The following is a 24,897-nucleotide window of genomic DNA, read 5'->3' as shown; positions in this document are numbered from 1 at the left end:
TAATAACAAATTATTTCAATTATTTCATTAGGTGCTAGCTGCTGCCACTGATGTTGCCAAGCACACATCGCAACTTTGCAACGTCTGTCGTCTGGCATCGTCCAAGACCAGTAATCCTGTTGCTAAGAAACACTTCGTCCAATCAGCAAAAGATGTCGCCAATAATACAGCCAATCTGGTCAAGAGTATTAAGGTTTGTCAAATATGAAACTTTGAACAAATTCAAATTTATTTATTATTGTTGTTGTTGTGGCCGCTATCATCATTATTTTGTTGTAAACCAACAATAATTGAAATTGATATTTCTGTACCCTTTGCTAAAAAATTTGCCTGTAGGAGGGCAATTATTGTTGTTTACATCTTTGTTTCATTACATAATTTGTTATAGCCCCCCTTAGAATGAAAGCATTATCTAAGGCACTGTACAACGATATTTGAATTTTAGTCCAACTTTTTTGTCATCTTATCCGTCATCATCACATACATACCAAGACTCGCTTGGGGTTTTAGAATAAAAGTCTTATGCCTGCATATTATTCTAACTTAGAATGTCTGACATCATCACTATTATTACATTCAGTAATTATAAAGAGTAGTGCACACACTGAATCATAAGAAACTAATGTCTTTTTACAATTTTTTCTTGTATCTAGGCCTTGGATGGCAACTTCAGTGAAGATAACAGACAGAAGTGTGCAGCTAGCACTAAGCCATTACTTGAAGCTGTTGATGGTTTGGTCACCTTTGCTTCCTCACCAGAGTTCGCTAGCGTCCCAGCTGAAATCACTCCTCAGGTACTTAAAGGCTTCCATTTCTGGTTGTTATTAGTTTATTTGTAATTATTTAGGCAATGCACAAACCTGATTTTGATAGTACTGTTGCTCCTCAGGTATAAGCCCCCTCAGGTATAATATCAAATATTGGCTTTGAATTAGGCATACGGTACCAAAAAAAAATTGTCATTTGTTTAAAAAGGGGATTCCCCAGGTATAAGCGCATTCTAAAAAATTGACAAATTTTCTGTTCAAGGAGGGTGGGATTATACCAGAGAAACTATGGTACTTGTATAGTCCCATAGTTTCAGTGCCTCCAGCACTTCACATTATTACCCTGGTTATTGGAACAAATGACTATAGAACCTACTCTATGTAGATTTAGAGGCCAAATTAGAACTACTATTCTGAGCATCCCCACTATGAATAGAACAGTCCACAATGTACTAATGTATTCAAATATACAAGATAAATTTATTGTCATTTAATATCTATGTAACCCATTTCTTGAGATGTTAAAACATATCCATTTGAAATTTAATACATATATTTTTTATCATTAATGTATACAGGTCTCTACTCTCTTTATCAGCTTTGGTCTCTAATTAGAATAATAAATATAAAAAAACATTTGTTAATTTGGGACCACAGAAAAGTGGTCTTTAATTGGAGGTGGTCTTTATTTGGAGGAAGACCTGTCTTGTATTTTTATTATATTTTTGTACTAACTTAGGGAGTAAAATTTTTTTTTTTTATCAGGCTAGGGAAGCTATGGAGCCAATAATTACTGCAGGGAAGATGATGATCGCAAGTTCCAGTGCCCTGATTCAAACAGCTAAGCCATTGGCTGCCAACCCCAAAGACCCGCCTACCTGGCAGCTACTTGCTAATCACTCTAAGAACGTTTCAGATTCCATCAAGAAACTCATTGCCTCCATAAGGTAAAGCCCTGCCCAGACTATCAAATATTATTTTTTCAAAAACATGTAACATGTCTAAATATGGTCATGATGACATCACATTTTGGCCATATAGGCAGATCATGACTATATATGGCCATACAACAGTTTTTGTCAAAGGAAATTTGATAGTGTGGGCAGAGTTTAAATAAAAATGTTACCATCAATCTTTTGCTAAAGAATGCTGGGGTGATATGCTATTAAATCAAGGATTTTTTTTTCTCATAACTAAAAAACAACTTTATTTCCTAAGCCTCATTTTGAATTTAACCTTCATCTTATAAAGTGGTAAGTCATTGTTAGACTGGAGTATAATATTCAACATTTTTAACAATTTAGCTGAACTTGTTCTTAACAGGACTTGGCATCTCCATGCTGGGTCTTGATATCTCCCTACCTGAGCTTGGAATCTCCCTGCCAGGGTATGACTTCTTCCTGCCAAGGCTTAATTCCTCCTTACTACCATGGCTCTACTTCTTCCCACCAGGATTAGGTGCTGGTTTTTAACATTATCACAGGATAAGTAAATAATAAGTGGTGTTTTTTGTTTGCTTTATTATAGGGTTACCATACATTTTTCTCAGTAAGCATTATATTATACAGTGCTCTTAATATTAAGCACTTCGTTTTATAAAGTTGCCTACACATTTTGGGATAATATTTGTTGATATCTGGTTTCTTTCTACTTTTAATATTGTCTGTTTAATTTTCATTTAATTACTAAAGAAAATATATTCTAAATTGGATTATACAATTGCAAAACTGACACGTAATATATATTGTAGATTTATGCTAATAAGCTTGCTATAAGGAGCCATATAAGGAGCCGTATACTTAGTAATAGCTAACAAAATATGAATAAATAATGGTACCAATTCAAAAAAACTTATAAGGTTCTTATCATTGAATAGGGAATACGGAGGAATTCAATTCAATTGGTTTTATTGTCCAAAATGGAAATACAGACCAGAAACAATTCATTGCATTTAACAATTGCAACAGACAAAACGATTTATATAAAGCATTTAAAGTGTCAAAACAATAAAATATAAAATGATATAGCATAGGTTTTGTTACATTGCGTGAATTGCTAAAAGTACTGGATTATTGTAATTGCACAGACAATGAATGAGATAAAATTGTTACTGTGGTGAAAAACAGAGTTGATATAAAACTTGACTTAATTTTCTATAAATGAATCAGATAAAATTATAATACATTGAATTAACATGGTAGAGAACATAAGTTTATTTAAAAAAAACATGCTAAAGTGTTAAAAGTGACTAACTAAAAAATGCTTGAAATCAGCAAATACCAAAAAAACAACTACTGAAGTACTATATAACTGTCTCAAATGGAAATTTCACCTAAAAATAAAAATAAAAAATATGAATGTAAATACAAAAATATGATACTCATATAATCATGAGGTATGGTGGCACAGTGTTACCTGGTTTTAAAACCTGACAATACCGACGTTTGCTTGTGTTCTCCTTGGATAAAAACTTTACTTTGAATTATTATCCTTCAGATGTGAACATTAAGCTGTTCCTCATGTGTACATAATAATGGCACTATGATTAAAAAGACCCAGTATGCTATATGGGAAAGAGTAGAGTTGTGTTCCATTGTACTATGTGTACATATCTATGAGAGAGTTTGAACTTTATATAGTTTATATCCATGTTATTATATAAGCAATTGAAATATATTATTATATACGTGTATATTATTATATGAGACTAATTCTCCCTTCCCAGACAAGCAGTGTCCATTGCAACGATGAGCCAACTAAAAATATTAATTTGGTAATTCAATCAGAGTCACTGTGTTCGCCAATCCCTCCTGTATTGTTATCTAAATTACAATTTTGGGCCATCCCCAATGGCGGCACTAGTGTCTAAAATCTGGGGGAAAGTGAGGGGCAAGGTCAAATTTTAGGAGGGCAATATGCTGAGGTGGGCATGGTTGGGTGTCATTCAAAATGACTCAAAAATCATCCAGGTGGGAAGGGGGGATTCCCAAAAAATATGACAATTTAGGGGTTTCAGAGGCTTATTTAATCGATTGTATAGGTAGATACTGTAGTTTACTAATATGTGGAAAATACTTATCCTTTGTTTCTCCCCAATTTTTTTTCTTCTTTTTCGCCACTACTGGCCATCCTAAACCATAAAATCTGTCCACATGAACTCCACCAAGTATATTATTTTGGGGGCTCTGATCAAGGCTCTAGGTGGCCTATTGGTTCAGACCACCTGTTGGAAAATTCCTGGAGCCACCAGTGGTTATCTTAGTATATTGTAAGTTTTTTTAACAGAAGGTAAAATAAACCATATAGATAACTATATTAACCTTGGGGGTAAAAGATGTATTTGTAACTTTTCGAAGCAATTATTTGCAAAGACAGTATGCTTGCTTTTGCATTTTGGGTGTTTCTTTTGGATAATTTTTCTTCGGTTGAGCTTACTGTTTTCCTTTCTCAAAATGATATTTTTTTTGGGATATTTTCTAGTGAAACTGATAGTTTTGTCTTTTTATAGTTTACTGTGTAGCATGAGTGACCTTTGGTAGACTAAAGTTCATATTCTGTTTTAATTGATAAAATTAATTTATCATTATTTTCTTTTTCTCTATTATTGCTATTTCTTTCTAAATGTTCAAGATATAAATGAAATTTTAGAAAAATAAAAAAACCATAACAATAATCGTAATTATTAATTTTAAAACCTTGACATCACAACCATTAATAAGTTTTGATTATATAAAATATAATAATTACAAACATTAATTATTATAATCATTTATTATGAACATCTTCTGTTTTAATCACTATTATCAATGACAATATGTGTACACGAAAAAAAAAATATTTTAACTAGTCTCTTGATTGTTACCTTTGCTTTAATTACTGTATATATTAGACTAGTACTTCTTCATTATTAGTTAACCATGATTTTGTCATGTAAAATCTAGTCTTCTATTCCAATTAATTGTTTATTGCTTCTTTTTTTTGTCATATTGTTATTCTGATTGCTAAGTTCTCATTTATCTGTTCTAGTAAAATGTCCTTTGTTTTTATGTTTTTTAATACTTTTTTTTTTGTTCTTCAGGGACCGTGCACCAGGCCAACATGAATGTGATCAATCGATTGGTCGCATCAACCAGGACATCCGAGATTTGGATCAAGCCTCACTTGCTGCTATCAGCCAGAGCCTAGCACCTGTCGATGATAATAACCTACAGGTAAATCATAGTTCACGCCTGTAAAATCAAATGTCAATCAATCAGGTTCACATGCTGTGTCAAGTGAGATATTAGAAGGGTGTGAATAATACTGTTGCCATATTCCCAAATCATCTCCGCTCCCACTAGGGCAGTCACAGGGCAACATACTCATTTTCAGTTATGATTACGTTATCTTTTACTGATGATAGGGTTCAATCTGTGGAGTAATGTTGCACTATCAGTTTACTTTTTCAACAAATCAAATGTAACTTAATAATGGTCTTCATATAGATTGCATATGTTGGGACCTCTACAGTAAATTTTAACTTCTGTATGCACCTTGATTATCTACTTTTGTTGTGTTTCTTTTGGCTTTATCATCAGCCCTTCTCAAATAACTTTTCTAAAATCTCTTTGTTAAAGATTTACAGTCTGCCAAAAAAAAAATTAGAAAATACCTTAGATATTTTTTAAAGAAATTTTGTGTTAACCAAATACATTATTGCATACCTGTACCAGGTATGTAATATTTTTTTGTTTCTGATTAACACAAAGAAATTTCTTTAAAAAAAAAACTAAAAGGGTTTTTGCTGACTTACAGACCTTTGCTACAAAAATCCTTAAATTGATTACAAGATGAAGAGTCTATGCAAAAAATGCAGGAACTTTTATTATTTTTATCAGTTTTAATTGGTTAGAAAAATGTATTATCATTCTAATTTACAATCAAAGGGCAACATATTGTTAACCTGGTCAATGGAGCAGATACTGGCCTAGGGGTGTGTTAATCCATAATATTAGAAATCAGTGCATTGCCTTTTAAACCTACAATATCACATACTGTACCCACTAGTTCTCCTGAGTGGAGAGAGATAACTGTAGATAATATCTTATCCAATGGCACTTTAAAGTGAAATAAATAGCAAGAGGCTTGAACTTCCGACCTCAAGGTTGTGAGTTCAAATCGCAAACATTTCGCCAACCTCTGTTTGATTGTAAAAAGTGCATAGCAGTCCCAACAGTACGTGCTTTACAAATCCATATTATTATTTCATTTTTAAAGACATATTTATACCCTCTTTAAACTGTGTTTACATTATCAAACTTATATGTGACAAATTTGTGAGATGTGACCATATGTGGGCATGATGATTTTAAAATAACCCCAAATATGGGCATATCAAATATATTTGTCACAAAATATTTGATAGTGTAGACAAACAATATACAACATGTTGTCAGGATGCCCATGAAAATTTATTTGGATATCAGCACTGATTTTGATTGATTCCTTATTCACTTACAGGGTTACACAGAGCAAATGGCAAACAGTGTTGACTTTATTAAAGATAGCATTGGTAAGGTTGCTGACGCTGGCAAAGGTCAAGCCGAGAAACTAGGCCATGAGGTATGAACACCCTCAAGTTATAACATTATAAAATATTTTATATAAATATTTACTTTTATTTTAGTCAGTCATATTTTGTGTTTAAAAATATGAAAAAAGAAACAATATTATGCTTATTATTCTTAATTTTAGGAACATGGCCAAGGATTACCAATAGTGACTTATTAATCACTGTCTTATTAGATAAATGGCAATCCCTTCACATGACTAACATATACACATGGTGCTCTATGTTAAATAGGTCTCATAACCAGGCTTATGAAATGGAGAAAAAAAAAAATCTGTAATCTGATAGGATTCAAACCCAGGACCCTGGGATTGTAAGGCAAGCATCTCAACCACCAAGCTATTCAACTCCACTCATGCTATTCCATATTATAGCATTCTAGTACATGAAACAATAAATGCCATTGTTTTGTATTATTGCATTTAAATTATCAACCCTTATGGTTTGTTCCTTTCTTTTTAACAGGTTCTTACCATGGCAAATTATTTCGATCCTCTCACTCAAAATGCAATTGGAGCTGCTTCCAAATGTGTTAATTCTCAGCAGCAGATGGCGCTGTTGGATCAGACAAAGACGGTGGCTGAGTGCGCTCTACAGTTACTGTACGCTGCCAGGGAAGGTGGTGGAAATCCAAAGGTAAGATGCCTTATGATTTCACACATTTAAAAAAATAACATAAATTAACTATGGAAGAAGGCATGAACCCAAGAAGATGAAGATCTTGTGAGGGGCATTCCACTGCAAGCCTGTGTCTAACCTTACCTTTCTGACCTTGATAAAATGTTAACATTGCAGTGTCAATGTGTATATTAAGCATTCAAATTAAGCTAATTTAATTTACTAAAATTTAATAATACTGACAAATGAATTTCTGATATGTGTAGGCTAAACACACCCACAGTGCCATTGATGAGGCTGCTGAAGGCATGAAGGAAGCTGTTGATGAGCTTAACAACACACTTGAAGATGCTGCTAGTCAGTTCGGCATGGTCACTGGAATGGTAGAAACCATCTCAAAAGCTATCATTGTTGTAAGTTCATATTTTTTAAATAAAAATAGCTTTTTCTCTATATTTCAACTATGTAACCTGAAAGTACAACATACGAGTGTGTATACCTGATGACCATTATGCCATAATTGTTAATATTTATATTTAGGTTAATATTTATTTTGTATTTATAATTTTTTTTTTGCAATTACATACATTGCTATAGTACAATTTACTCAAATGATTGATATATGATATGTAGGACGTTGGTTTATATTGAAAAAAAGTGACTTGATTCTATGCATTATTTTTTTTCAATGCATTTGATATTAAATATAGGTAATATTTACCATTGGTGGTCATTGATTTTTTAATTATTATTTGATTGATTATTGATTTATACTTGTAGACGGACGACAGCATAACAGAGATGGATGGTGATTTTGTAGATTACCAGACAAATATGGTGAAGAGCTGTAAAGCTATTATTAAAACTGCTCATGATATGGTGAGCTCAAATGAATATTGTTAATGATATTTTGCATCCTTTGATAAAATATCGATATATACTTGAGTTACAACCATAATATTATCGTGTAGTTATGCTTATATAATAACTCTATTTTAGTATCAATATTATTATGCACAAACTATTTCAGGTTAGCAAGTCAAATAGTGATGTGGGTGAATTAGGAACATTGGCCAACTCATTGTCACACGAATATGCCAATCTAGCTCACGATTCCCGTGGTGCCCGAGCATCTGCTTCTCCTGAGGTACGTGAAGTTACGTCATTTCATCATTATTATTTCAACCCATTATTATTATGTTGATTCATAAGGTATTGGAACAGATAGTTTTCCTACATTGATTGCTGATTTGGGTGAATTGTATTTTTAGGTCGGTCAGAGGATCAAGAGTAGTGTCCAGGAGCTCGGACGTTCTTCCATGGACTTGGTGAAGAATGCTGGTATGGTTCAGGGCAACCCCACCGATTCCCTTGCCAAGCGAGAGTTAGTGGACAGTGCTCGAAGTGTTTCAGAGAAGGTATGTTTTTTTTCTATTTAAATAGCCTGGTGGAAGAAAAATGCCTCTGAATACCATATGCAATAATAACAAAATATGATAATATAGCTTTAAAGAAAATAAGTGGCGGTCCTCTTTAAAGTGCTAGGACCCGATATAGATGTTTGAGGCCCTTTTACTAAACTTTAGATTTCCTTTACAGACAGAAGAAGTAGGAGTCAACTTTATAATGGTCAATAAGTTCCCCTTTTCAGAAGTGTTAGATCCCCATCACAAGGTCCATTTACAAAGGTTTCATTTAGAAGTGCTTGAACCTGATCTTTCATAATTAAAGTCAACTTGTAGCTCATATTCTTCACTGAAAAAATATAAAAAAATAATACTGTGTACTGTTGTTGTCTTATTTCAAACTGAAACAAAACATGCCAACGCTAATACAATAAAACACCAGTTATGGTCTGCGCAAAACTAGGATGAAAAGATGATACACGTTTACTTTACCCCACAACTGGTTTGTGAACTTAAGAAGATGAAACTTTATTACCACTGTCATCGATTAGTCATTCATAATCTGCAACTTATGATTGCTATTTCCTATTTCCTGTTTATAAAATTGTCAGTCTGCAATTTCATGCATTAAATTATATAATTCTGCACACTTTTCTAGGCTAATAGTGTGATGGCAGCACTGACGGCTGGTTCCCGTGGTACCCAAGCCTGTATAAACGCCTACAGTACAGTGTCTGGAATCATTGGGGATTTAGACACCACTATTATGTTTGCCACGGCTGGCACCCTCAATGCTGAACCAGATGGCACATCTTTTGCTGATCACAGGTGAGAACCTTAAATTTGGAGTCATTTAATAAAATAATTTTAAAAATATGGTTTCACTCCATGTTAGTAGTTAGTAGTTTATTAAATTTGGTGCAAAGTGAAATTTGTGAGATGTGTGCTTGTGAAACAATCATAAGTGTTGAACTAAAATTAAATAAAATAAAAGATCTATGTAAATGTTATATACTAATTGTACTTTATTGTACTTAATTCTATCTGTTGATTAGCTAGGAAAAATATTTTGTATTTTTCTATTGATAGCTACCTACTTATGTAGGTATTGTGGCAGGTCGGTCAACAAGCACTTAGCTATTTGTGTAAGCATCTTACCATAGACTTAAGGCGGCCACTTACTACGCCCAATGGTCGCCAGCCGACACGAATCTATGGAGAACGACTGAGCAGCTAGCTCAGTCAGCTAATCTGGTGGTAGCCGCTGTGTATGCGCTGAACCGTGGAGATCTCTAGGTCCCCGGCTCAATTCCCATCACTGCCTCTCTTTGTGTTTCAGCTAGAGGGCTGAAATACAAATTACAATAGCGCACCGTCTTTCGGATGAGACGTTTAAGCCGTTGGTCCTGTGTGCATTATGGCCCATGTGCACGTTAAAGAACGCAGTACACTCTTCGGAAAAGATTAGGGGATTGTCTCCCAGTGTACTGCCCAATCACCACCAGAAGGAACCCACTGGAAGTAAGTCTTCTTCTAGACTTTCGTGGGCTATCCTTGGTGTTTACACTGAATAAATCCAATCCAACGCAACGCCACCACGTGCGCGCAACAAATAATTTTTAATGATAATCCGTTTAGACCGCCACCAACAATCAGCAGACGGCATCGTGTTGTCTACCGCTCACGTGGAGCGGGGTTGGCTTCATCGGCCGACGGTCGAATAGTTGCAAGATGCTGTGAGTCCCCGCCTGAACACTATCCCTGCTGATTTGTTTAATTAATAAATAAAATTTGTATTTTTGTTGTATTTTACAAAAATTCAGTGTCTTGGTCAAAAGTTAAATACATACAGTTTAAACAAAAAAAAAGAAAGCTTATATTTTATATGATTTATTTGTGACAGGGAGAGCATTCTGAAAACAGCAAAGGCACTGGTGGAAGATACGAAGACTCTAGTTTCAGGGGCTGCGTCCAGCCAAGAAGAACTGGCAAATGCTGCTCAGTCAGCTGTACTCACCATTACAAAGCTAGCAGATGTCGTGAAACTAGGAGCTGCTACTCTTGGGGGCTCTGACGTTGAAGGACAGGTAAAAATCAACATTGTTTGAGTTTTTATTCATAATAGCAATTTATGATTATTATCATTATTTATTATTGTGATTGAGTGGCCCTCCACCTGATCAACTATCCCAGGACAAGTTAAGTCATGTTCTTCTACCTGGTTGAATGCCCAGAGAAGGCACACATAGAACAAGTAAAAATCACATTTAAACCTGGTCTATGTCAGTGGTCAGTACCCAGTGTATGGCCTGCTTTTAATGCCATAGCTTTCCACAAAAGTACTTCAAGTAAGGTTTCTCTTCTACCTAGTCTCTTATCCCAAACAAGTATACCAGTAGGACACATAAGGTACCTCTTCTTCCTGGTCAGCCACCCCTTCTTTAATAATTTAGATTGTCTCACCATGGAGGAATAGACTTTTTCGCTAAGCCCCGCCCCTTGGATATTGTTGCCCTGTTCTGATTGGTCAGTAGATGTTTTGATTGAGAGTCCAGAAAGTTTCATTGTCTTGCGATCTGACACTGGAACCTTAGAACATTTGATACTTTTTTTTTTTTTGCAATGGATCTGGTTAGATTATTGAAGTGATTAGGAAGTCATGCTTGGGGAAATTCTGATTCAATTCATTTAAACAAAATATGCCTTCAGTGTTCTCCCAATTGAACAATTTTTACTGATAAATTTGTCCATATAAAGCCAGCTAAGCACTCATAAATTGAGTTGCCTCTGTTAAGTGGAGTTCAGTGGCTTCAAAAACAATAATACATATAATCATAGCTTAGGCCTGGGATGGACTGATCTTCATTTATTGAAAAAGGGCCACCACCACACAATTTTTACTAGTTGGTCAGTTATTTTTAATGGTAAAATTGACAGCTAAAACAGCTTCGGGAGAACACTGACCTTCTAAATAGGTTTGCTTGATTGGTCGAAATTTCTTACTGCAGGCATTACCCTCTATCATTTACATAAATAATGAAAAAAGACATTTATGAAATAAAATTGTATGAATAACTGATTTCAAGTTACTCTTATATTTCATAGAAATTCTCAACTCAGTTGTTATTCCTAAAAAGTTGTCAACAGACGGTACATTTTACAAATAATGCTCATAAATTCAAAATTTATTAAGTTTCAAAAAATAGAATTAGAAGCTATTGTACTTAGAAGTGCTGCATAGACACGATATGCAAATGTAGATATAAGAAGGAACAGAAAATGAATGGGACCCTGTTACTATAGCATGGTGGTAATATAGTGGTTTCATCTGCTAATTGTATGGTATTTAAAATAAAAATTTTTTGGGTGGAGTGTGGGGGGAGCGGTGAGGATGAAATCATCATTTCATAACTGGGTCGGGTATGAAGTATAATACATTTCCAGTGTTATATTGGTAACCTTCGCAATAAACCTCCAGTATTTTCAATAGACATAATAATCATTATTTTATAACACATTCCCATCTCTAGCTACCAAAGAGGATGCCATTTTATTGAGTTATGCATGCACTACTCTAATGTCTTTGGAGGGATCACTTTCTTTGCTTTATTATGTATATGAAAACAAAAATGTGAGCCATTGTTAGATTAACAAGTTCCATTCATTTTCTTTTAATAAAGATACTTAATAAAGATTATGACAGTGTAAGCTTGGCTCCAAAGACACAAATGATTTGGGGAATGGGTGGGGTTTTTTTATTTTGAATTGTAGAAGATATTTACTAAATGAATTTATTTTTATCATGCTTATTAATATTTAAACATTTTTATTACATTACTATCATCTCAATATTTGTACTTCATATTCATAATTTTTATTTTAATGCATTCTTTTTTTCAGTTACCAACATTCAATTTGAACATTGCATCATTCATATAAGACAGAGTGATAACTAGGATTCTTTAAAGAAGGGTTCACTTAAGTGCCAGAAGTCAAGGAGTGTCTGGGTGGGGTGCCTGGTAGAGTCGGGGTGGCTGATAGAGTCGGGAAAGAGCTCTTTTGACGGTCAGGGTGAAATCCCCTTGAGTTAAAACATTCTAACATGGTGAATTCCATCATAATTTTGTTGGCTTTTGATGCTAGAGGAGGGGGTAATACAGTTAGAAATAACTGAAATAACCATAGAAACCATAATTTTTACGGGTTTGTAAGACTTCAACTTCCAATTGGACAGTGATATTTCTACAAAAAAGTTTTCTGCCAATCAATTTTAAGTTCTATGCAAACAATAGGAATCGTTTCTGCTTCTGTTTACTTGGCAAGGAACCTATATAACATATATAAATACATAACCTTTAACATGCAATAATGCTTCGCTAAATTCCCACAGAACCTAGTGCGGGCCACTCACTTCTCCGATGGTTGTATGACCGCAGTGAGTGGCCAGCTTGACATGTAGTGTGTAGTAATTGAACCAATAAGACACTGTCAACAGTGGCGGATTCAAGGGGCCCCCTCCCCCCCCCTTTCTAAATTTTTCAAAATTTAAACAAAATAAAAAAAAGGATAATTCTACTCAAACTTCATTTCCGGCCATCTAGAGGTGCCATACTCATACATTTTTCTACCACATCCCCAACCATGGTGGGGCTCAAGTAATATTATAGACACTCCATCTGTGAAGTTCCTTCTCTGGACCCCTCATTTTAAAATTCCTGGATCCGCCACTGGCCAAGTTATAGTTTGTTTGATATGAATTCATTTGAAACCTCTTCATCGTTGTAATTGCTTTGACATTGTCTATATTTTTTAAATAGACATTTTAACACTAATGGATAGGCATAGTGATTTCATTTGCTGTAGCTTCAGTACCCTGCATTTCTTTCTTTCTCTCTTTTATTGTTTGTTAACCTGCACAATCCAGTGTGGGTACTAATTCCAGCTCAGTATTCAAATATACACTTTACTCAATATTTGGAAACACTGCACTTGAATGCACTTGTGCTTTCTTTTTATCAAGCCAAAACAAAAATTTAATAAAGTAGAATTATTTACAAATGTGTCATACAATTACAATATTTTTAAAGTGATATAAACAAATTCAATTACTGTGTACTTAAATATGATTTCAGTACATTTTTCTCAAGTTTCAAATTTCATTTGCCTTCGCTTTTAGGTGTTGTTGATTAACGCCGTGAAAGATGTGACAAGTGCCCTCGGGGACCTGATATCTGCAACAAAAGTGGCCGCTGGAAAGAGCATAAATGACCCGTCTATGGGTCAGCTCAAGAATGCAGCAAAGGTATGATATAAAACAAGTATTTACCTGTCTTATCTACAATTGAATCCAAATTATATAGCAATTTATCATTACTTTCCCTCGTTCTTTTAAAGTCACTTTACAAATTTTTTTTCTCTTAATGTTTGGAAATTTTTCCACAGCTAAATTTTTTTGAATGCTTTCCATTTTAAATTATTCAAATTTGCTTGTAATTGTCCCATTTATTTTTCCTTTAATGTTGCATATAATAACAAATGTACTTTTTAGGTTTAACGCACAGAAATGTTTTGTAGAAGCCCCAACAATTTAATCAATATTATCTATTCATATTTTTTCTGCCATTGACGCATAATAAATATTTGTTTATTTCTTTATTTGTATTTATCAACTATTATTAGTGTGTATATATATATATATATCTGTATATTATTTGCCTTCTAACCATAACAAAATATAAGCATTATATATATTTTCTAAATATAACATTTTTATTGTAAGTATTCTGCTAAAACTAACTACAAATGTAAGTTATTTGTGCAGCGGTACCTCTACAGTTATTAATATAGTTTAATTGGCACAAATACAAAAGTACAATTAAAGAGTTGCTCTCACAATCTATAATTTTAAAACAATACCTGTAAAGAGTTGCTCATTTAAAGCGACTCTCACAACCTGCCGTCATATTTGTTCTAAAGTAGTACTGATAATAATAAGACTGTTATAGCGTATCCATTAAAAAAATATGCTCAAGGCGCTTACAAAAAAGGAAAAATAATAGTCTGTATAAAACATAAGTTTATTGAAATCATGTAATTAAATTATAAATAGAAAATTTAAAAAATTTTTAAAGATGTCTAGGAAATCCTGATAAATTGCATGTTTATAATGCCATGCTCTAGGTTGATGCAACGCGTAGTCTAAATTAGATCTAAATGTGTTAGCTAACAGTTAAAATGTTTTGTACCGTCAGGTTGTGAGCTCGTCGGTTTAACTACAATCCTTTACTATACTGACTCGGGTATAGTCCCATCTCCTATGAAAACAATTCAAATCAATTTATTACAACTGACCTCAAAGTCAGCGGATGTTACACTTGCTAATGCTGTGTTTAGCCATTTATTACACTGTTTATATTACGAAGAATTTTATTAGGAACATTGCAAACCTTTTTCTCCATTCCACATAGTACAGTGAAAGGTTTGATTAATTAACATGACTATATTGAGAGATTTTTCAGTGAGCATGCACTCACTCCCTGTAAGCGCCAGGCGACCGTCGGCCAAAATGGGTGCCCATCTTTAAAGGTGGACTTATACATAGTCAGTATGGTAACATAATATAGGCCAAGCATATATAATATAGATAATAATGAAGCAATTGTAGTGATTGGCTCTCATAACTGTTCTGTAATATAATGCAAAGGTAACACGTTGCTCTCTGATAATCTCTCCTCTATGTTGCATGTTTTAAACATTTTTACCGCACTGCAGCTGGAACTGTACAAGTATCAAAGGTCCATGGAACACCTCAAGAAGTCCGCCAAGGTTCGCAAGTCAATTAATACCAGCTAACTAATTTACTTGTCCTGTTAGTCACTACCTTCTAATTGTACATGTTGTGTGTGTTCTTGTTTGCTTGTCAATGATGTCAGAGCTTGAATGAAAATTATAAGCATGGTGGCATTGGGAAAGTTATTTAAATCTAATAAAAGTACCTATAATGGTGCTATAAAAGATAGATGCAATATTACAACTGGAAGGTGATGGGGAATTTGAGAGGGCAGGCTAGAATAAGAAGGTGGAGGGGAGTGGCAGAATATAGGATTGAAAATTTTAATTTGGATTTACTAGGGAATTTAGGGTTGAAATGTGAAAATCTGGATTAGGAGAAGGTGAAATTGTGGATATCGAGAGGTGGGAGTTGAGATGAGGAGTACGAGCTGCAGAATGGCGCGAGCAAGTCAATCTCAATATGTGGTGTTTAAGATGGAAGCGTGTGTCGTAGCAGTGAGACGATTCACTTGTGTTTGAATGGTCGTGAGTTCAGTACTGGTCACACTACATTTGTCCTTGTACATTGGAATGAACTTGGCATGGTACTAACTTAGCCTATGACTAGGTATACTCTCCTCAATAAGAGAAGACGTTTTCAACATGATGGTACATAGCTTTTTATGTATTCAATAAAATCGGGGAATAAACTATCCACACTTTGAGATACCGGTTCCAATATAGTGGCTAATATTAGTATTGTTGTTATTATTTTTATTATTGTTTCTTTTAGTGAAATATATTCATAGTTAATATTCTCACCATTACATTCTAGGAGATTAGTCTACAACTAAATATGTAACATAGAGAAGGGTGTATGATGGATGCTTGAAATGACTGTCAAAGAGATGTACTAGATGCACCTTGAAATTAAAGAGAAATAGTATATTAGATGATTTGAGAATTTCATTACAGTATGCTAGTATTTCATCTTGGGCTAGATAATTTTGTTGGAAGTGTACAATATGTAATATGATTTGGGGGAGAGCAAGTAAACAAAGATAGGCTTTGAAAACATATGCCAGTAGGCCAACACTCATAGTTTCCTTAGCAAGATGTTTACTAACAATTACAGGGCTATGATAAAGACACCCCTGACTAATTTGTGGGAATATCTTCCAAGAATCAACATTCCCAGGCCATATTCATGGTAACATCCCATCTTTTTTACTGCTTATCAAAAGTATTTCCAGAAACAAAACAATCTATCTACACAAGATTTCTGTTTGTAAGAAAATATTGTTAGTTTCGAGCTCTGACACCTTTTGTGTACTAATAAATAGGGATCATGTTTGTCTAGAAAAGAAATTTCATAAGATTGTGTCTTGACTAACAATTTGATCCACACTTGTTTCATAAACTTTACAATCATTATTATCGGCCAATGTGTTAACTTTACTCACTGATGCAACACATAATCTTCTTTTCATAAATTGTATATTGAACATACCTAATTTGACCTTCATGTGATACCTATTAATTCACCAATTCTAACTCCCTCTGTCAGGCTGAGCCGTCTTACATTGTACCCTGTTCAAATTACATTTTTACTTAAGGAGTTTTGGGTGCAAGAGTCTTCCTAAGAAAAGAAATTACTACTGAAACTAGAAATTACACTGTGTTTTTCTATTTTGTTTATCTATATAACTATGTCTATGCATAGTGATATATTACAGACTTGCTTACTTTTAAAACATGGATCTTGCTTCAGACCTAAAGTACTGACTTTGTGCTACCTTATATTACACTCTTTTATTACCCTAACTTGTTGTGAAGTACAGCTGTGTGTTAATTTGTACATGCAATTGGTTAGTATTCCTAAATACCACCAATTAAGTTGGAGTGAAAGTGTAGTTTAAATAGCACTTAAGTCTAGCTTAGAACATTTCTCCTAATTAAGCCTCAATCAAATAATTTGTGAAGATCACATCATATGTTAAACTAACCATCTTTTCCAAGTTAACAGTACTTCACTGCAAAAATATGCATAGCTAAGTCAAATTTTTATTTCAAATACAACATAATATGGTATAAATACAGTGTGTCAGTATTGTTCTACTCTCAGCTTCCACACATGCAAAGCTGTAAGTGATTGGCTAACCCATAGATTCTACATTACTTTCTTCAAATACTAGGTATTAAAACAATATCTTTCTGATCTTAATCAACATTTAACATCCCTAGTTTTCTCCACCAATTCAATTTTCTTTTTTTACTATATTTCTCCTGATCTTGTATTCATATCAAGCGCTTTGAGATGATTTTCAATTGTGTAAGGCGCTATACAAATCCATTTTCATTCTTTTACATATTCTGAACTCTCTTCATCGACCTGTATTACATTCCTTCCAAATTCTTACTCTGTTTCACACATATCAAACCACTTGTTTTTCACTACCACACCAGACTATGTTACTCTGTTTTTACTTAGTTTAACACTATCATATTACATTTCTCCATACCATATCATTCTTTTTAATGTGTTTCACACTATCAAATCATTGTTACCCATACCATACCTTTTCCTAAAATTTTCTTTCTCTCTTTGTAAAATTGTATATTCCTGCTCTTCCAATGTACGTTTCCCACACCTTTCCTCTTCCTCTATCCTGCATCTTCGTATACATTTAGTGCTAATTTTTACTTCATTTATTCACATTTACATCCCATCACCACATCAATTATGCATTCCAAACCCTGTCTTATTTCTTAATCTCTTCTTCACCTGCCTTAGCATGTGTGCCATGCTTGTACAAGCACTGTTTTTGTTTATTAAATATTACTTGAATCAAACCCCTATTAATTGCTCTCTCATAACTGTTGTTCTCTAGTTACAAAGCGTATACCCCCGAGAAATATAATACAAAACGCATTGAATAATAATTTTGGATTAGTTATTAATCCGATCTGCTTCACATTACCTTAGATGATGCATATGCAAGTAAACTCTTTAATCCTTACGCGTCACCTATCTTCAGTATGATTGGGAATGTGTTGATAGAGTATCAATGTTCACAGACAATATCAAGATGAGAAGGTCCAGTTACAAAATTCCTTGTTGATACTATGTTGCTGCTTGTTTGCATTCATCAGTTTCATCGTTGATGTTTATTGATGTTACGTGATGTATGTCACAGCCATTCGTTCAGATTACATCGTCACAAATTACCTTTGAGATTTTTATTTTCTTAATATGCTTTTGAGAGTTATTTGAAATGAACATGACTAGCTGTTTAACCTATTTTTTATGATGGTACATTGTTGAAATATAGAATACAGAATTGAATTTACAGCACCATTTTCGGACCTTAAATCAGTAAAGGCAGCAAAGAAAGATCATAAATTCTACAAGTGTCTTAAGTGTAATCTATAACCCTGATATAGCGAGTTGAAGTCAGGGGCACCATAACCTTCAGCTCTAATATCAGCGCTGGTTCGAACGGCTCACTCGCCAATGGTTCCGGTGATGGAACAAGTCTTCTCGGATAAGGACTTTAAACTGTAGGTCCAGTGTACGCATTTGGCTTGTGTGCACTTTAAAGATCCCAGTACATCCTTCGAGAAGAGTAGGGGGTTACCCCGGTGTACTGGTCCATTAAGTCCCCTGTTGTTAAATGGATATGCCACGTAGGACAGTGATTAAGTTCACTTATTGGCATATCCTTGGCGCTCATGCCTAAAGAAAGGAAATGAAATGAAATGGATATAAAAAAGAGTGCAATAGTTCCCCTTCCCAGGCATACACCGTCATCAAAGAATCATGAACTCTATCATCTAAGGCTGTGGCTTAACATATACAGCTTATCTTAGCAACTAGAATCAGTGAGAAAATTAATACTAGTTGGTACTATAGGTGGAAATGTAGATGTTAGAATTGCTTCTAATTTGTATAATCTGTAGAACAAATTGGCAAATTAACAAATCAGTTTTGCTTCCTTTACCTTTGTTCCAAAGTTTCTATGTTTAATTATTGTCATGTGAAGATACAAATGTTGATATACAGTCAGTAACCATAATGTGTGCCGTCATGTTTCTTTCCCCTTGAATGTTAATTGTTACTACACTCTAACTAACATACATGTAGTAAAGCATTGCTTTAGTATTTAGCTCTAGGAAGAGTTGGGTGTCTGGTGTGTATGGGGTTTATTTTACCTTTTGTCTTTTTAATGTTATTCTTGATATTATTAAATAATTTTCCTTTTTTTTTTAAAGTGGCAAATGTTGTTTAACATAAAATTTTAGAAAATGTTTAACCAGTTAATTTAAACCTTGCTATTCTGATCTTGAGTACAGAGAGGGAACGATCTGTTTTGTTTTTTTTTGTTAGCCACAATCTACAGTTGATGAAAATCAATGAGTGGTTATTTAGCAGTCAATAAAAGGCATTTGCCACTTTGCCAATAATTAAAGGGATGTGCATTATATATTTAGTGATTTTTTCACTAACTATAATATTATTCAATTGATCTATTAAATCTGTCTTACATTCTTTTACTAATACATTTATATAAAGTATATATTATTGTTTCAATTTTTGGAGAAAATATTTAGCAACACATTTGCAGTGATCCTGTGATGACATTGTGCTTGTTGTAGGACTAAGCAAGCATTTTTATGCCTATTTTGAGTGGCTTTGTACATAAGCCATGTTAGGACAAATGTTGGTTTTTAAGTAAAAAAGTAAATAGATGTTAATGATATACTAACAAATCATCTTCATCATCCTTACCACCAACATCATCTGAATCAGAATCATTGTTATTATCATTATCATTATTCAGTATTATTTTTTAATATTTTATTGTTATTGTAATTATTTTCTATATACTTTTATTGTAACATTATCATCATCAATAATTTTTTATTGTTATATTTGTTCTTTTAATATTGCTATTATTGTGGTATTATTGTTATTGTTTCATCTATAGTGAGTAATGTTAATATTATTAATAATATTTGTTTAATTGGTCTATTAATTATAGTGTTATTATTTTTGTTATTGTTTCATAAAGATTATTTCATATATTATTGTTTATGTTATGTTACTTAATTCTTTTAAACGTTCTGCATGATAAATATATTATTGAATTGAATACCTATTATTTATAAGAACTATTATACAACTACATGTAAAATAGAAGTAAGAAAACAAAAATTAGTTCTCCTAATCAATGAATGAATTATTAATAAACCTGACATTAACAATTGACCAAATTAGGTTCCTTGCTACATTTCTAAATATAACTATGAAGTATTGGTAATTGCATCTGTAGGTGATGGTAACAAATGTTACATCGTTGTTGAAGACCGTGAAGAGTGTTGAAGATGAAGCACTTCGAGGTACAAGGGCTTTGGAAGCAACAGTCGATGCAGTGGTACAGGAAGCCAGGGTAAGAAGCCTTGTAACAAGTCTCTCATTAGGATGCTGGCAGCAGCTGTTCATTTTTACTAAGAGCCCAATCATACTTACTATTTCGGCCTAGGGCTGCCTTAACCACGACCGACTCAAAACAACCGTTCCATTAACAGTTAGTATTTTAAGTCGGCGCAGGATCACACTGCAAACGTTCACACATCCTCCTTTGCAGCAGATTTTTTTATAAAATATTTTGTTATAAGATGTCAAAATTGACTGCTATAAAAGCTTGGCGACCCAGTTTAGTTTACGTTCAGATATGAAGAAAGTCAGCACAGGTCTCGTATTTAGGATCCTGAGCCGACTTTAAAGTCGGACCAAATTAAGGTTGTCTTTGGGCCGGCTTAAAATTTAAACAATTTGATTGTTCACACTTATAAAAATGTAGCCCTCAGTTGGTCCCTAGCAGATGTAACTATTAAATGTGATTGGGCTCTAAGACAGATAAGGCTAAGACAGTATCTAATGACAAAGCCCCACTCCCAAAATCTTCATAAATTAATAAAACTAGAGCAGCACATAATATTATATAATGATACATGACCTTTTAGTACAGTTTAAAGAAATTTTTCACTCAATAAAATCAATATCTAATAATCAGTGATATTTATTAATGGACCCCAACAACGCTTTTAAAATCCACTGGTATTCCTTAACCAGCATTTAATGCTGAAGCTGATTCTCATAAATTCATTTTTTTTTTTTACAAAGCATATTTGTTGAATTTCCCATAAGGCTAAGACAGTATCTAATGACAAAGCCTAGATAAAGCATGATAGTACACAATTCATGAAATCCGAGAATGATACCCTTAAGTCACTTCCGTTTTTTCTGAGATATAATGCTCTCCCAAAGCCTCTCTTGTACCAGTTCCCATCCTTGCTCTCTAGAGAAGACAGCAATGTTGTAAGTATAGATACTGTAGTTATTCCAGCCCTAGCGAACTGTTAATCATCATTCTTATTACATTAGCAATTATTTATAACTCATCAAGCAATAACCGAACAGTCTTTCTCTATTAAAAATGTATTGTCTCATGGGAAATGCAAAAAAATCATAAAAATCATTTTTGAAATTAATTTGGTCATTTTGATAAAAATTATCAATTTGATCATAGAAATTTATGTATTTAAAAAATGTTTTACCCATAATTTTAGAGAAAAAAATGATAGAAACACTTCCAGTCACTGAAATGTTTTTATTATTTTTTTATCATTATCCAGTATTAAAATCATGGTACACATTTTTTTAGATTCAATAATTTCTATGCTCAAAGTTAATAATTTGTATGTTACTGTAAAATGAGCAAGGTGATTTCAACTTAATATTTTATGATTTTTTGTCATTTTCAGAGTATAATCAGCCTTTAAAGCACTTGATTTAATAATTTTTCTCTTGATAAACATGGTTTTTCAATTTTCAAATAAGCTTAGAAAGCAGCATCAAATTTGATGTTGAGTATAATATGGTTATTATGCAGTTCACTGAAGTGCTTATATTTTTGTTTTTTGTTATATTGCATTAGTTTATCATTATCAGTTATTTTAAAGACAGTATGCCTTAATAAGTTATTTGTATTATTTACCCACCTACCAAAATAGGTACCTATTGGTTTGTAAAGAAATTCTAAGTAAATAGTTGATAGAGTAATGTTAAGTGGAAGTTCTAAAATCTACACTAGGTTGAAGTTATGTGTGTTAAACGTGATTTCCTTAATTATTGCTCTTAGTTTTTTAATGGTTTGAAATTACGTGCTTCATCATAAAAATCAAGATTTCATGACTAACTCTAGAATATACAACATGGAAAGCGGGCAATAATAACACATGTGCATATACATCTGGTTGCTGGCATTTAAAATAGCTTGCAAAAAAAACCACCACGCTTTATATATTTTCTCGTAGATACTTCAAACGCCGGCAGAGAAGAAATATACTCCGGAGGATTTGATCCGCAGCACTAAACCTGTGACTGTAGCAACAGCGAAGGCTGTTGGTGCAGGCAACTCGTGTAAACAAGATGACATCATCGCGGCCTCAAATCTTGGTCGTACTGCCATCTTTGAGCTTCTGGAGACTTGCAGGGTAGGTATTTGTTCAAAGTAGTTGTTATACTGTAATCGCCACCATTCTCAACTTTATCATTAAGCTGCAATTGCTTTAGGATTCATTTCATCTTAAGCTATGTCTACACTATCAAATTTTATTTAACAAAAGACATGTGACGTGCCTATTACATCAGGAACATATGTGAGGTCTCACCACAAAATCTGAATGGTTAGAAAATCAAAAATTGAGTTTATATTATATTTGATTAGATCACATTATAATCTTTAATTTGGTCTTTGAATGGCTTCCCTATGATAAGTAGTCCCAGAAATGTGAGCATTTAAAATTAGGTGTATGAGAACCACGTTTTGAGAAAACCGGCCTCAAAGATAACTATTTTATACGTCCTTGGATAAACTAACCTGTATATATAATAGGACTAGAATTACAGAATATGTTCAGGGAAAAAAAATTTTAGTAAGAAAATTTACAAAAGTGCACAATAAAATATAAGTATCAAGTTATTCAAAAACAATAAAATCAAAATTTTGTAAAAAAAAAATTGACTTGACCTATTTTGGTGAGTATCTCTATGATTTCACCAACGATGCATCTCATTTCGTGGTGAGACCTCACGTATATAGGCACATCATGACTATATACGGGCCTACAACAGTTTTTTGTCAAATAACATTCGATCGTGTGGACAGAGCTTTAAGCCCTGTCCACACTATCACATTTTATCTTACAAAAACAAGTGACATGCCTAAATATGGTCATGATGACATCACATCATGACCATATATAGACACGTCATGACTATATATGGGCATACAACAGTTTTTTTTGTCACAAGAAAATTTGGTAGTCTGGACAGAGCATTAGATACGGTAGTAGAAAATATATTAACATGCTTCATCATGGAAAATGTGTTTATAGAAAGTTGAACCTACTGCTTTAAGAAATGTTTTGTCCAGTTGTGGATCCAAAAATTTGTCTACATGGAGGAGGGGGTTTGACAAGGGGTCCAACATATGTCCTGCAGTAGGTGATGAAACAAAAAGAGAGATTTTTATGGTTTAGAATGGTAAACATTATGCTTTAACTTTAGTTGGTTTGGCAAATTAATAAGCTCAGTTTCACAACCACAAGTGATGTTTGCTGTCCAGCTCATATGCTTGTCTGATATTGGGATGTTTTCCTCCAGACTCCTCCCACTGGCTTTTGACTGGCCTATGCTTAATACATGAAATATGTATACTAAGTGCTTAGTTTATTATATGCTTAAGTAATTCCATCTCAGTTGAAAAATAGAACAGGAAAATAAATGTTTTCCTTTGTGTTTAAAAGGTGCATAATAATTATATTTATATATCCTTTGCAAAGTGGATTTCATAGTAAAGATTCTGTATAATGTCATTATCATCAGAAACTAGTTTGTTTTGATCTGTGTATCTTCGAGTGATACACAGTTTTAAACTTTTAAATGAAAATAAAATAAAAGGATTTTCTAAATTAATGATCACAGATTATATATTTTTAAAAGCAATAGTGTGTAGACATTTGTTACCATAGAAATTCTACTATTTAAAAATAATGTTGTTTACATTCATTGTTGTGGTATAATGCTGTAAGCACAGTATCTGTAAGTTTAAAAAAAAGTTTGTGAGCTATGATTTAATTAGATTCTATTTCTTAAGCTATCTGCTCTGTAAAATTGTACCAGTGCATGTAGTAGCCATATTCTTTATTTGATGACAAGTCAAGGTATAGCAACTGATGAACCACTCTTATGTCTTCATGATTTGTAGAATGTTAAAAAAACATATAATGTTTAAAGTCATTTATCTTTCTTTTTTTTTTTTTTTCCACTCTTACAGTATGTCTTCATGATTTGTTAAATGGTAAAAAAACATATAATGTTTAAAGTCATTTATCTTTCTTTTTTTTTTTTCTTTTTTAGGGTGCATGATTGAGGTTGGGTTATCATTTTCTTTCACAGCTGTTCGTCTTTTTTTTAATGATTATTTTTTTTATCCTTATTTTTTTTAACTCTGTTATGAACTAAAGCCTGGTTCACGTCGAACTTTCATCTAGATTTAGATCCACTTAACTAGTTAAAAGTTCGACGTGAACCACTCAATTGTAGCTGGATAAAGGAATTAAGTCACTTAAGTTAAGTGACTTAACTTTACTAGAATAA

General features: G+C 33.3%; 1 protein-coding gene across 7 annotated transcripts in view; it reads left to right on the top strand.

Moving 5' to 3' along the window:
- Nucleotides 1–24,897, top strand: part of LOC117110726 (talin-1-like) — a 94,963-nt gene that overhangs the window by 49,837 nt on the left and 20,229 nt on the right. For 4 of the 7 annotated variants that reach the window (XM_033253506.1, XM_033253505.1, XM_033253503.1 and 1 more), the window contains 16 exons: nucleotides 32–193; nucleotides 654–794; nucleotides 1,533–1,714; nucleotides 4,846–4,978; nucleotides 6,267–6,368; nucleotides 6,841–7,011; nucleotides 7,260–7,406; nucleotides 7,774–7,872; nucleotides 8,024–8,140; nucleotides 8,265–8,411; nucleotides 9,058–9,227; nucleotides 10,303–10,486; nucleotides 13,576–13,701; nucleotides 15,171–15,224; nucleotides 20,504–20,620; nucleotides 22,551–22,730. In XM_033253506.1, coding sequence (XP_033109397.1) covers nucleotides 32–193; nucleotides 654–794; nucleotides 1,533–1,714; nucleotides 4,846–4,978; nucleotides 6,267–6,368; nucleotides 6,841–7,011; nucleotides 7,260–7,406; nucleotides 7,774–7,872; nucleotides 8,024–8,140; nucleotides 8,265–8,411; nucleotides 9,058–9,227; nucleotides 10,303–10,486; nucleotides 13,576–13,701; nucleotides 15,171–15,224; nucleotides 20,504–20,620; nucleotides 22,551–22,730 — 2,232 coding nt within the window. The remainder of the gene's footprint in view (nucleotides 1–31; nucleotides 194–653; nucleotides 795–1,532; nucleotides 1,715–4,845; nucleotides 4,979–6,266; nucleotides 6,369–6,840; nucleotides 7,012–7,259; nucleotides 7,407–7,773; nucleotides 7,873–8,023; nucleotides 8,141–8,264; nucleotides 8,412–9,057; nucleotides 9,228–10,302; nucleotides 10,487–13,575; nucleotides 13,702–15,170; nucleotides 15,225–20,503; nucleotides 20,621–22,550; nucleotides 22,731–24,897) is intronic. The other 3 variants (XM_033253509.1, XM_033253508.1, XM_033253507.1) reach the window with 1 other exon arrangement.

This window comes from Anneissia japonica, unplaced genomic scaffold, assembly GCF_011630105.1.
Source record: "Anneissia japonica isolate Jap-2015-1 unplaced genomic scaffold, ASM1163010v1 scaffold2756_len2360902_cov194, whole genome shotgun sequence".
Taxonomy (NCBI): domain Eukaryota; kingdom Metazoa; phylum Echinodermata; class Crinoidea; order Comatulida; family Comatulidae; genus Anneissia; species Anneissia japonica.
Note: the sequence above shows the minus strand (reverse complement) of the source record. Positions and strands in the feature narration are given on the sequence as shown.